At 46.5% G+C, this 15,064-nt stretch overlaps 1 protein-coding gene across 1 annotated transcript in view; it reads right to left on the reverse strand.

Annotated features, from left to right (window-relative positions):
- The window catches only part of DOK1 (docking protein 1), a 177,147-nt gene that overhangs the window by 74,776 nt on the left and 87,307 nt on the right, over positions 1-15,064 (reverse strand). Inside the window, exons 2-3 of the mRNA XM_077280499.1 lie at positions 4,237-4,539; positions 2,647-2,746 (exon numbers count right to left, since the gene is read on the reverse strand). Of these exons, the coding sequence (XP_077136614.1) occupies positions 2,647-2,746; positions 4,237-4,539 (403 nt within the window). The remainder of the gene's footprint in view (positions 1-2,646; positions 2,747-4,236; positions 4,540-15,064) is intronic.

The raw sequence follows: 15,064 nt of genomic DNA on the forward strand, positions 1-15,064 counted from the left end.
TCGGAGGTTGCGTGTAGGAAAGTACCGGGAGAAGAGGTCACAGATGTATGGAGGAGACAGGTTGTGGATGGCTTTGTACGTCATGGTTAGGGTTTTGTACTGGAGTCTCTGGGCAATGGGGAGCCAGTGAAGGGATTGACAGAGGGGAGAGGCTGGGGAATAGCGGGGGGACAGGTGGATTAGTCGGGCAGCAGAGTTTAGAATAGATTGGAGGGGTGCGAGAGTGTCAGAGGGGAGGCCACAGAGCAGAAGGTTGCAGTAGTCAAGGCGAGAGATGATGAGGGCATGGACTAAGGTTTTTGCAGATTCTTGGTTGAAGAATGTACGGATCCGGGAAATATTTCTGAGTTGAAGGCAGCAGGAAGTGGAAAGGGCTTGGATATGTGGTTTGAAGGAGAGATCAGTGTCAAGGATTATCCCGAGACAGCGAGCTTGTGGGACTGAGGAGAGTGAGCAGCCATTTACTGTAATGGATAGGTCTGTTGGGGGGGTGGCGTGAGATTGGGGAAAGATGATGAATTCTGTTTTGTCCATATTTAGTTTTAGAACTCAAGCGGAGAAGAAGGATGAAATAGTGGACAGACATTGTGGGATTCTGGTTAGTAGGGAGGTGATATCTGGTCCAGAGATGTAGATCTGTGTGTCATCAGCATAGAGGTGATACTGAAAGCCGTGAGATTCTATGAGCTGTCCCAGGCCAAAGGTGTAAATGGGGAAGAGCAGAGGCCCTAGGACTGAACCTTGCAGGACTCCAATAAGGGGCGAAGTCTGTGACCTCTCCTGGCACTTAGTGCCGGTGTCAGCTGTGAGAATCAGCTGACACCCAGTCCCACACGCCCTGTGTGCGCGGCCGATCAGTAATGATGCACTATTCCATCCATGGGGATTAAGTCCCAGGTCACATGGAAGGAATAGTACGTCAGATGGCAGAAAGGGGTTAAAGAGATGGGTTAGGGTTGGGATTAAGACTGTGGTGAGGCTTGGGATGAAGTGGGATGGGATCGGATCAAGTGCACAGGTGGTGAGATGTGATCTTGAGAGTAGAGTGCAAAGTTGATCTTCTATAACGGTAGATGAGTTGGTTATGGAGGAGGAGGGCTGAGCAGTTAGGAGGAGGGGTTGTTGGCCAAAGCTTTCGCTGATGTTATCAATCTTCCTCTTGAAGAATGAGGTAAAGTCTTCAGCTGAGAAGAGTGGAGAGGGAGGAGGTGCTGGGTATGAAGTGCCAGCTATTCACTTTATGGACAACTTGATAAATTTACATATGTGACATTTTCATCTCTATTTAATAGAAGTTAAGTTTTACCTTTTTGCCAATCTCTTGGTCTTACACATTCTTGCTCTGCTGGCTTCCGATTCGTGCCTTTCGCTCACTTTGCCTGGGGTTACACTTTTTGTTCTCATAGCATTTCAGGGACACCGGTCCTGACCTAATCCTGCTGACACAGCTCAGGGCTTATTTCACTCCTGTTTTCAGTCTAGACCAGGTCAGGTCCAAGTGCGTCCCATGGGCCACATCCAGTGGACTGGGACAGCCAAAAAAGACTGGATACAATGGTGTCGCAAACCACTCTGTTCCTCCCCATGCATCCTCAGGACGAAGATACTGGTTAATACAATGGTGGAGAAGCAGCCATTCAGCCTGTACATCTGAGGCTCTGCTCAGCGGGCGTGAAGACGTTCTCAGATCACAGCTGCTATTCAGTACGCACTGTGCACATAGCGGAGCAACAAGGCGGCAAATGAGGTGAGCTGAGTAGTTTTATTATTTTCTTTTAAACATTGGTAAATGCTGCTGTTGAGAAAATGTGGAGTCCATAATACTGTCTGGGAGCAAAGTGCTTTATGGGGGCTCTTACACTGTGTCTGGGACTGTAGGCGCATCATAATGGGGGGTTGATTATACTATGTATGTGGATTGTGGGATCTATCACACTGTGTGTGGGGCTCTAGGGTCCACTAAACAAACTATGTGTGGGGAGGCTATGAAGTCCATTATATCTGGGTCTGCGCCATCCATCACACTGTGTGTGGGGTCCATTATACTCTGCTAAGGCTTTAAGCCCCATTACACTGTAGGGGGAGGTTGTGGGGTCCATTATACTTTGGGGGGGGGCGTGGAGTCCATTAATCTGTGTGTGAGCTTTGGAGTCCATCATATTGTGGTGGGGGGGCTGTGAAGTCCATCAGACTGTGTGTGGGAGCTGTGGGGTCCATTAAACTATGTGCACGGGTGCTATGAAGTCTATTATACGGTATGTGGAGGGCTGTGATGTGGGGTCCATTATACTGTGGGGGCCATGGGGCAGTTCCCACCACACTGTGGAGGAGAGGGGCAGTGTGGTCCATCACATGCTGAGTAAATGAATGTAGGATCATCATACTGTGTGTGGGGTTTGTGAAGTCCATTATACTGTGGGTAAAGAGCTGTGAGGTCCATTGGAGCTATGGAGTTCATCGCACTGAGTGTGGGGGATGTGAGGTCAATTATAACGATGAGGGTGGTACCCACCATCACTGATCACCTCCATTGTTGCCACTTTTGCGTCTCAGGACATTGATGTTTTTGCAGTAGGAGTTTTATAAAGGATTTATTATATCTAATGATTGACGTTATCAGTTCTTCCATCATTCACATTTGCTTACCTTCCTCTCTAGAGACGTAAATGCTGTTAACAGCCATTTCCAGGGATGTGGCCCCATCTGAGATCTCTGAGCTCTTGTCCTGGGAACCACTGACCTTTCCCTAAGAGTACACATAGAAGAATAAGGTCAATGACATCGGAGAAAAAACATCCAACATCTAGCAAGACTCAAATGTATCATCTCTATAGAGCGGACACAGCAGGGTCGTCTCTTCGATAGAGCAGATACAGAGTGGTCGTCTCCTCTATAGAGATTACACAGCAGGGTTGTCTCCTCTACAGCAGTGGCGTGTTCTCTATACAGTGGACGCAGCGGAGTCATCACCTCTATAGAGGGCACACAGCTGGGTCATCTTCTCTATAGAGCGGACACAGCAGGGTCATCTTCTCTATAGAGAGGACACAGCAGGGTCGTCACCTCTATAGAGCGGACACAGCTGGGTCATCTCTATAGAGCGCACACAGCTGGGTCATCTTCTCTATAAAGCGGACACAGCAGGGTCGTCACCTCTATAGAGCGGACACAGCTGGGTCATCTCTATAGAGCGCACACAGCTGGGTCATCTTCTCTATAGAGCGGACACAGCAGGGTCGTCTCTATAGAGCGGACACAGCTGGGTCATCTCTATAGAGCGGACACAGCAGGGTCGTCACCTCTCCAGCAGGGTTTTCTCCATACAGTGGATGCAGCAGGGTTATCTCTATAAAGCGGACACAGATGGGTTGTTCCCTCTATATAGCGGACACAGCAGGGTCGTCTCCTCTACAGAGTGGATACAGTGGGGTCGTTTCCTCTATAGAGCAGACACAGCGGGTCGTCACCTCTACAGCAGGGTTGTCTTCTTTATACAGTGGATGCAGCAGGGTCATCTCCTCTATAGAGCGGACACAGCAGGGTCACCTCCTCTAGAGGAGACACAGTAGGGTCATCACCTCTACAGTAGATGCAGTGGGGTCATCTCTATAGAGCGCACACAGCTGAGTCATCTCTAGAGAGAGGACACAGCAGGGTCGTCTCTTCGATAGAGCAGATACAGCAGGGTCGTCTCCTCTACAGCAGGGTTTTCTCTATATAGTGGATGCAGCAGGGTCATCTCTATAGAGCGAACACAGCGGGGTTTTCTCCTCTATAGAGCAGACAGAGATGGGTCGTTCCTTCTAAATAGCGGACACGGCAGGGTCGTCTCCTCTATAGAGCAGACACAGCGGGGTTGTCCCCTCTATAGAGCAGACACAGCAGGGTCATCGCCTCTACAGCAGGGTTGTCTCCTCTATAGAAGGGACACAGCGGGGTCATCTCTTTAGAGCGGACACAGATGGGTTGTTGCCTCTATAGAGCGGGGATGGCAGGGTTATCGCCTCTATAGAGCTGACACGGCAGTTTCGTCCCCTCTATAGAGCAGGCATGACAGGTTCATCACCTCTATAGAGCAGAAACAGGGAGATGTCATTACTATGGAGCAAATGCAAGTCTTTCACCTCCATGGAGTGGACATATATGGCACCCCAGGATTGGTGAAGATGATGTTATTTATGTTTTCAGCTCTTCACCAAGTGGCTGACCTTCTACATGTCTGTGAGGTATACTCACCAGGAAGGCGACCTCGCTCAGCCTCTGCACCCATTCCTCGCACAGTGGGCGCTCAGCAGAGAGCAGCATGGTCTTGTCACTGGTCTCTATGATGAAAGCCGCCATGTTTTCTTTATAGCCATTCTCTGTGGGAGCAGGGGCCACATGTATACATTCTGCCAGTCGCACAACCTTACGGTCAGCAGCTCGACGGGCGTGTATCTTCTCTCCAGCTAATGTACCATCCTTCCAGTCATAGATCTCTAATCGTGCCACACCGAACTGGGAGTCTGGATACAGGACCACGTAACATCTCTTCCACTTCTGTCATAAAACACATGCGGGACACAATGTCAGTGTGAGCACAAATCCACAGGGAATCATCCAAAACATGGTCAGGACCACTCTGACCAATCGGGGTATATTCTACTTTTATGGTGCATCGCTGCTCAGACCTCTCCGATCATGCTAAGAGACATGAATCCACTTTCTACACCGCCAACTTGTCATTATATGATGCTCCACTCAGATACGTTCCCAACCAAAGACCCGAACAAACGATGGCTTCCAACGTCTTATGCTGACATAATCTAGGACCTCTGTGAGACCTTATCAATATCTCTTCTAAGTGTCAGCACTAGAAATCCCAGAAGATGCAGACCCTTCCATGTTTACACTGGTAACTGGCAGTCAAACAACAGGACATAAGCTACGTGCCAGCCATGAGTAGTTGCTTCCCAGCCTGATAGATATGGATAGGGTCTGCTTGTGCATCCTAGAAGTGCAGCATCTAAGTGTATTGCAATGAATTAGACCAGAATTGAACTGAAGGTAACAGGATACTTAGTCACAGTAAACGTTTCAGATTGTCTTCACACTCACCCCCATAGTCTTTCACTTCATACTAACCCCCCCAATCCTCTGACTCTATTCTTCCCATCCACCTCACCTCTTCCTCATATCTTTTCCTCAACATACAATCCTTTGTCTCCAAACACACTAACAGTTTCTCTGTTCCTCCTCACTGCCCATGATATCTCTCCAAATGCTGGTCTTCCTCACTGTCAAGAAAATGTGAATTATTTTCCATTGTTCTGGGGACACAACCAGAGCTGGTCTACTACTCCTCCCATCATTGGTTTCTGTAGGACAAAGTCTTACATACAGCCACTCTCTCTCTGTGAATTTCCACCCCACTCCCTTCAAGCAAATGGTTAGTTGGAATGCGGAGTTTTATAGCCTGCCAGGACTAGCAGAACTGTGTGTTTTTTCCCTAAAAAAAAACCCAATTTTTCTTCTAAGCAAAACACTCAAAGTCCAAATCAAAAATAAACATTAATCCCGGAAATATGAAAATTAGATTTCCAGGATCTGGGCACTTGGGGTTACACATGGCAGCATTTTGCTGCCTTTAGGGCTATCAGAAACCTGGGAAATGAATTTCTGCCCACCGGCAAATCACAGACATACCGTGTGTGGGCTCTAAAAAATGGTAAAATCGCAAGGGAAAAAATAATGCCAATAGGAAGAAAAGGAGTTATCTATAACTTTCAAAGATACGTTTATCTCCTAGAAAACAGCTCATATGTGAGGTCAGCAAAGTGGGAGTTCTTAGCTTTATGGCTGAAGCATAAAACAGGAACCTCCATCTTTGGCATGCATTCAGAGCCAGGAGAGACAGCTGAACTCCATGCTGTGGTACTGGATCATTTCTTTGAATTCTCTCCTCCCCTTTATCGACACGTCTTACTTGTGACTGAGATTTATTAAGTTTCGTACCGTTATCCCATTTTATTTCATAACTGTTTGTACATACTTGTATTTTCTCTCTTTTGTATTATCATTTGTATCTTTTGTAAACACTGCCGATTCTTCTGGAGTAAAATTATAAATTTGCTAGCTTCATTCTTCTTGTTCTATCGCCTCGTACTCCGCACAAATTCACGCTACCAAACGGGTCCCCGATCCACCTATAAGAGGTCATTGGTGGCAGCATAGTTTTCGTATTTGTGGTGTTGGGGAATTTATGGTGACAGGATCGAGATATATATTTGTTCCTACCAGGAAATTGGTGGTTTATATACATCCCGTCACATCACGTGTCGCAATATTCGACATAAATTAGAGCAGTTGCACTCACTTTCTAATCCTCTGTCAATACCCTTATTGGTCAGCAGGGCAAGGGGGCGCCAGAGAGCTGCAAGTTCCTACTTAGTTTGTTACACTCACCACATCCCCGCAGTCATTTCTACTTCCCATTCACGATCTAAGAAAAACACTAGCAAAAGGCAGAGAGGCTTACCTGCCCAGGCCTCCAAACAAATGCAATATCAGGATGCAGTGGACCCATGTAGTTAAGTTGGCGGCAACACAGGTGCAAAAATACCAATGAGACAACCATATGTGTGTTTTGCACTTTTTTTTTCGGGGCGCAGTTGGTCCCATTCGGTCTTGTAAACTTTGGTGTCTGTTCACATGGGATGCATCTGGATAGCGCTGGGCAGTCCGCCTGATCTAATAGTATGGGCGCAACTAATAGGCTGTTAACCTGGTTGCTGTGCATTTCCATTGTGTGAACAGCGCCACATACAAGTCTTCATTGTGCAATAACATCCCAAGCAGCCACCCCTCATTGGGATCGGCAGGCTCAGAGTGGTTGTCTCATCGGTATTCTTGCACCTGTGTTGCCGCCATATTAACTACATGGGTCCACTGCATCCTGATAGTGCATTTGTTTGGAGGCCTGGGCAGGTAAGCATCTCTGCTTTTTTTTTTTTTTTTTTTATTCGTTTATTTATTAATCACAAATAAAATACAATATACCTGTTCGTCTTTGTTATTGGCTTGCATGGTTACATTTGCAAGAAACGAAAAAGACATCAGAGCATACATATGTTAATCATTTATATATAAAAAACATATATGTGAAATTATGGAACTGTCAGCATGTAAAGTTCCTAAACTACAACTAAACTAAACCTCTAGAACTACTACTACGCCGCCATTTAACAGTAACATTATGCTCTCCATTGCGCAGTGTCTGCAGAACAAGAGATCAAATAAACTATATCTTGATCAATTGGTTAGGTCACAAAGTAAGATGGGAGGTATTCCATCTATCCCAGATTTTATTAAATTTGCCCGGGCAACCCCTATTCTGATAAAGTGTACGCTCATATGGGACAATCGTATTCACCAACTCAATCCAGGACCCATGGGAGGGGGGTGAGTTTCCCATCCACCGCAACGCTAACACCTTCCGTGCCAGAAATAGCGTTTCTCGTAAAAAAAACCCCAACATAATGTTCCCAAGCCTCCTCGTCCCATACTCCGAACAGACAAACCAACGACGTTACCTCCCTCCAATATTGAAAAATAATGGGGCACTGCCATATCATATGTATGAAATCGACGTCTGGCGAATGGCAACGCAAACATTCTGACGTCGAATATCGACCCATTCGAAAAAGCCTCACTGGAGTCAAATATGACTGATGAATTATGTACAACTGGGTCATCTTATTATTAATTGACGGGGATACTTTACGGGGGGAGTCTAGAATTTCTTCCCATTCTTCGTTTTGCATATCAGGGATAAGTCCCTCCCACTTGCCCCTAACTGAATCTATAACGGAGTTCGTTCCCATCGATAACAGATATGTGTACAGAGATGAAATAAGACCCTGAGGTCCCTGTGATTTAAGAATACCTATCAGGGGCAAAGATGAAATGTTGCGGTTTGCTCCCACATTTCTAATATATGACTGAGTGGCTGATCTGAGTTGCAGGTAACGAAAAAATTGAGATCTTGGAAAAGCATATCTAGCTTGCAGCTGTTCAAAGGACATAAAGACCCCCTGATTGTATAAATCTCCCACCGAGAGAACCCCGTAGGAAACCCAAAAACCTGCAGATGGGTAATTCACCAGCATCGGGAAATAACCATTATCCCACAAAGGCATTTCGGCAATAATATCCCCAAACCCAATAACTTTTTTAATTTGTCTCCAAGTTGATCGCGCCAATCGGAGCATGGGTAATAAGCGGGCAGCGTTTATTTTTTCTGATTCCAGAAGACCCAACGGACATTTAGCACTAGCAGAACAAACCAGGTGACTTTCAGAGTTAGGGTGACAGTTATGAGGCATCCATTTACATAGTGCCCTAGCCTGTCCTGCCAGATAGTATAAAAAGAGATCCGGTAATGCCGCTCCTCCCCCCTGCTTAGACCTCTGCAAAGTAGTCAATTTAAGTTTAGGCCTGCTCTTCCCCATATGAACGAAGCAACTTGAGAGTTTAAATTGGTGAAAAAGAATTTCGGTACAGTTACTGCGCTATGTTGAAGACAATAATTGAATTTAGGGAGCAATATCATTTTAATGAGGTTAATGCGACCTGCTACAGATAATGGAAGCTTACTCCAAGATGTAAATTTCGATTTAGCGTAGTCCAGCAGAGGGAGAATATTGAGTTGTAAGTCCGACCTACTATGTTGGGACATATATATACCCAGATATTTAAAGTCAGATACTATGGGTAACGAGGAGAGAGTATTAAGATTAGATGCTGGGGACTGAGAGAGAGGCAATAGGGCAGATTTATCCCAGTTAATATATAGGCCTGAGAACCCACTAAGTTTATCTATGGTAGCAATCACCCTCGGCAACGCTTCTGTTTTATCCATGAATACTATCATGTCATCAGCGTACAAACCAATGGTATCAATGCGGTCCGCTATTTTTATACCATCAATACCAGGGGAAGATCGTAGGCGTATTGCTAATGCCTCTATTGCTAGAGCAAATAGGGCTGGGGAAAGGGGGCACCCCTGACGGGTCCCCCTATATAATGAAAATGGCTCAGAAATAGAGCCGTTTACAATTATACGGGCCTTAGGCTTCATGTACAATACACTAACCCATTTCAAAAATGTATCCCCAAAACCATATTTCTGCAGGCAAGCAAACAAAAAGGGCCATTCAAGAGAGTCAAACGCCTTAGCTGCGTCCAGCCATGCCAGCACCCAGTTATTATCTGGCAGCAAAGAACTATATTGGATTATCGATTGAACCCGCCTGATATTTATAGAAAAGCTCTTACCAGGCATAAAGCCGGTTTGATCTGGATGTATAATATCTAATATAATGGAGTTCAACCTAGTGGCTAATATTTTAGTAAAAATCTTATAGTCTACATTTACCAACGATATGGGACGATAAGACCCGCATTCCCAAGGATCTTTCCCCTCCTTTCTGAGTACAATAATATGCGCCTCATAAAAAGTATCGGGCAGACATCCTCCTCCCCATATCTCTTTGAATACTTTCAATAAAAGTGGAGCTAGTACTTCCCGGTATTTCCTATATAGTTCAACTGGAAAGCCATCTGGCCCAGGGGCCTTCCCAGAGGCCATATCCGTTATAGCCTGCTCCACTTCTTCTAAGGTGAATTCAGCGTCCATAAAGGCCCGTTGAGTGGAATTCAGTGTAGGGAATTTTATATCAGATAAATATCCTAAACAATCTGAAACACTGAAACCACTCTTAGATTCATATAACCCTTTATAATAATTATAAAAACACTGAAGTATTTCCTCAGTGGTGGAGTTCAATGAGCCGTCTGGTGAACAAATTTGTATTATCATATTAAACGTATTATGTTGACCTACCAGGAAAGCCAAAAATTTCCCTGCCTGATTCCCCATTTCATAGTATGACTGCCGCGTAAAAAACAGCTTGCGTTTAGATTTAGTGTCTAGGTGCTGGGTGTATAATCTTTGCAGAGTTAACCACTCAATCCTGTTATTATTAGTTTGGCTAGCTGTATAAGCGGCCTCAGCCTCTTTCAACCGTTGCTCAATCTCATCGTCTTCCCTCGATGTTACCCTTTTAACATAAGAGATCGTAGAGGACAAGCAGCCCCTTAGATATGCCTTAAGGGCGTCCCAAAATAAATTGACATTTTGAGGTTCTGGGTGAGTTCAATTGGTCAACTGTCCAGTCATCTGAGTCTATTAGTTTAAGCCAAAAGGGATTCAGCTTCCATATTCTACCATAATTTAGTCTCCCAAACGTAAGTTTAAGTATAATCGGACTGTGGTCTGAGATTCCTTTATTACCGTGTTCTATACTGTCTACCCACTGCACCAAGCCGCTGGATCCAAAAATATAGTCTATACGGGACAGGGAGCTTCTAGAAGATGAGTGGCAGGTATATCCTTTTTCCCCAGGGTGACGTATCCTCCACAGATCCATCCAGCCGCTATTTTCTATGAACAATGCCAGCTGGGTCGGGGCCAGAGAAGGAGACGAAGATAGAGGTTCCCCAGATGACCCATCTTCCAGTCTCAAACTATCAAGACCACTGTCCATGACTAGGTTAAAATCACCCATACAAATAACATGTGCGTCCGGGTAATTCAAAGCAAAACTCATTGCCATCTTAAGGACTGAAACATTAGCCGGAGGGGGGTTGTAGATACACAATATAACATATTCACGGGAATTAATTAATGCATGAACAAAAACAAAACGGCCTTCCATGTCCTGCCGAGTCGTCCGGGCCTCCCATCGAACATCTCTGTGTATTAGCAGTGATACCCCTCTCAAGTAGCTAGTATGAAACGTGTGAACATGCCACTGTACCCAGGGTTTCTGTACACTTCTGGGCGTATCTCTAGTCAGATGCGTCTCTACCAAGGCCACAATATGAGGATGATACCCTCTGATCTGGGAGAACACCTTAATTTTCTTCCGGGGTGATTTAATACCCCGTATGTTCCAGGTCATGCATATCAACTCAGACCCCATATTCACTCCTTAAAACATGGTACACATTGATGGTTAAGAAAAGTCTACAGATTGCGCATAGATAATGATAATAATTTCGGAGGCGGCTTTTACCCAAATACCCAATAAAGCTAGTTAAACTTAACAAGAAAAAAAAACCCAACAAGAACTGAACAATCCAGGAGCATAGTCTAGCGCTCCCATCATCAAATAAACCTGGGGATACCCCCGCTGATTCCAGCGTCCGATATTGTTGGTGTATTGAACGCTCGCAGAGAGAGCTCCATCTCTGAAATTGAAAGATATTAGTTGGTCGGAAACTTATCAGGATTCCGTTGCATTAGACTTCCCACGGGATCGCAGCCAGTCCGCTGCCTCTGATGGGTCGGTGAAGAATAAGGAGGAACCGTTGCAGACGACTCGGAAACGAGCTGGGTAGATCATGGAGTAGATAATATTCTTGTCTCTGAGTTGCTTCTTAACGTCCATAAATCTTGCCCGCTGTTTCTGAAGCTCAACGGAGAAATCTGGAAAGATCGAGACTGTAGCGCTGTTAAACTTAATAGGACTTTTTTGTTGTGCCAGACGTAGAATAGTATCCCTATCCTTACAATTGAGAATGCGTGCCAGAAAAGGTCTGGGTGGGGCCCCAGGAGGGAGAGATTTTGTAGGTACTCTGTGGGCTCTTTCCACCGAGAACATTGGAGAAATATCATCTCCCAAAGATGATCTAAGCCAATCCTCTAGGAATTTTTCAGGCTGTTGACCCTCCGAGCGCTCTGGCAGACCAATGATGCGGATATTATTCCGGCGCAGTCTATTCTCTAAGTCATCAGCCTTTTTTTTCCAAGAGTTTGCAGAGCCAGCGACTTTCGCCAATTTTGCCTCCATAGGTTTAATAGTGTCCTCAACCTGAGACACTCTTGTCTCTACTTCCGTTATACGTCCTTTCATGGTCTGCATATCCTGTCGTAAACGCCCCACCTCAGTATACACATCCTCTATTTTTTCAGAAAGGGATGTTCTGGTTAGGGATATAGCTTGCATCAATTGTTCAGATGCTTGCTTAAGAGTCATATCATCTTGCTCAATCTCATCAATACTATCAGAAAGACGGTTTTTCCACAGCTGGGCTTGTGAGGAATTGTTTCTAAGAGATCTTGCACCATCTGAGGTGTCAATCCTGGCAAATTCTTTCAACTTGTCTGCTGCCGCTGTGTTCCTTGGGCGATGCATGACTAGTGGCTACACAGCACAACAAGGCGGTCGGAATTAGATTTATAAAGATATCATACAGCCAGGGCCAGGCTATTATTTATTATGTATGTCACGGTAAGGCACCTGTATAATCAGGAGGTGCACACCTATGGCTAATCCGGAGATATGGTGGGAACGCTCGTTTCAGGGAGGATCTTTAGCACCCACAATTTCAGCAACCAGAGAGGGCTTTAGGAGATCTCCAGATAATAGCCCTAATTAATAGGGGAGCGTGGGGCCCAATTACCCAGAGCACTCACCAAGTGTCCCCTTAGTAAATGCAGGATAAGCGCTCACCTATCCAACCGCGCTGTTGTGTTAATGAGTCGCGTCGCGTCTCCTACTGCAGGAGCGCGCACTTCCAAGATGGCCGCCGTCCACACAAATGCCGCCGCCGATGCAGATCCTCCCTTTCCCCCCGGCGGGTCCGGGTCCCGCAGCTCTCACCTGCATGTGCCAGGTACCCTTCGGGGATCAGGGGGGGGTCCGGTCGCAGCTGTGGACAGTGCAGCACCGTCCTCCAATAGAGCACCCTCTCAGAAAATGGCCGCAGCCACACGTGCAGCCCACCGCTCCGCTGTGCAGCACAAGCAGCCTCCAAATGTATGATGGCCTTGGCAGCCCAATCTCTCTGGCTGCGCCGCAGCAATGATGAGCCGTACCGCGCCTCCCGCTGCAGGAGCGCGCATCCCAAAGATGGCCGCCGTCCACACAGGCACTGCCGCCAGCACAAGTCTCCTCACCCCCGGTAGGTCCAGGCCCCGCAGCTCTCACCCACAGGTGCAAGGCACTCTCCGGGGACCAGGTAAGGAGATCTGGCCGCAGCTGTAGACAGCGCCGCACTGACCGCCAATGGAGCATCCTCAGAAAATGGCCGCCGCCACACGTGGAGCTCACCGCTCCGTTATGTCCTCTTCCTCTCCGGTGTCCGCAAGCCTCCGCTGCGTTCCTCCACAAGGGCCGACTGCCTCCCAGTCTCCAGGGGTCTCAATATCGGCAAATTATATACTAATGAAGGGGTCTTATGTGCCGGATGGTCACAGGATTCCATGAGCTCTCACAACATGCGTCCTTCCTCTCTCACTCCATAGCCACGCCCCCCATCTCTGCCTTTTGCTAATGTTTTTTTGGAGGATCTCTGAATCCTCTTTTTGTGCTATATTTGTCCATTCACGATCTATCACAGATTTCTGTAACCTCTCTAATCTTATACCCATCTGCCCAGCCCCCACTTCCCCAGTCCCACTAACAGGAGCTCTGTGGAACACTCACCCTGTCTGCAACAAACTTTCCTACATCCATGATCTTTTCATCACTAACATACTTTTCTTCCTTGGCATCACTGAAACCTGGCTCACCCCCTCTGAGACAGCCTCTCCAGCTGTACTTTCCTATGGGGGACTCCTTCATCCTCATACCTCGCCATCCCAGCAACAAGCGTGGTGGTGAAGTTGGATTTCTTCTGTCAGATAAATGCTCCTTTACCCCAATTCCACTACCATCCTATGTTACTCTCCCTTCTTTTGAGGTGCACTCCCTCTCCAACCTCCAACTGGCTATCTTTTACCGCCCTGTTATAATCTGGTGGCGTAGGAGCAGCATGGACGAGCTCTGGAGTAGGTGGCCTCTATACTGACCGCAGACCCTGAACTTAACACCGCAACTAAAAGTAGCCGTGGGATGTTCCTGTCACTCCCTCGACATCTCGTCACAGCCGGAGGACTAATTACCCCTAAAGAAAGAAACAGGAAAACTATCTTGCCTCAGAGAAAATCCCCAAAGGAAAGACAGCCCCCCACAAATATTGACTGTGAGAGGAGAGGGAAATTACAAACGCAGACTGAAAACAGAATTTAGCAAAGGAGGCCACGCTACCTAGAAAGAAAAGACAGGACAGAGTACTGTGCGGTCAGTATTAAAATACTACAAAAATCCACCACAGAGAATACAAAAATCTCCACACCTAACTAAAGGCATGGAGGGTAACTCTGCGACTCCAGAGCTTCCAGCTTGGCTGAATAAATCCTTACACAGACAAAGCTGGACAAGAAAAAACAGCAATTCACTGAACTATAAAGTCCACCGCATGTGGACTGCAAAAACAAAGCCAGGACTTATCTTTGAAGAATTGGACAATCCAGCAGGAGAAACCAAGCAGAGATGTGAATCCTCCAGAAAACAATGGACAACTGGCACTCACTAAAGGGTGAAGCCAGACTAAATAGCCCCGTCCAAAGTGGAAGCACCTGATGACTGCTGTGAAGGACAAACAGCAGCACTACCACTTATAACCACCGGAGGGAGCCCAAGAGCAGAACCCACAACAGAATTCACAACAGTACCCCCCCCTTGAGGAGGGGTCACCGAACCGTCACCAGAGCCCCCAGGCCGATCCGGACGAGCCAAATGGAAGGCACGAACCAAATCGTCAGCATGAACATCGGAGGCAACAACCCAAGAATTATCCTCCTGGCCATAACCCTTCCACTTGACAAGATACTGAAGCCTCCGTCTTGAAAAACGAGAATCAAAGATCTTCTCCACAACATACTCCAACTCCCCATCAATCAACACCGGGGCAGGAGGATCAACAGAGGGAACCACGGGCACCACATATTTCCACAACAAAGATCTATGAAAAACATTATGGATGGAAAAAGAGGCTGGAAGGGCCAAATGAAAAGACACTGGATTGATAATCTCAGAAATCCTATAAGGACCAATAAACCGAGGCTTGAACTTCGGGGAAGAAACCTTCATAGGAACATGACGAGAAGACAACCAGACCAAATCCCCAACCCGAA

This window comes from Ranitomeya variabilis, chromosome 1 (genome assembly GCF_051348905.1).
Source record: "Ranitomeya variabilis isolate aRanVar5 chromosome 1, aRanVar5.hap1, whole genome shotgun sequence".
NCBI lineage: Eukaryota > Metazoa > Chordata > Amphibia > Anura > Dendrobatidae > Ranitomeya > Ranitomeya variabilis.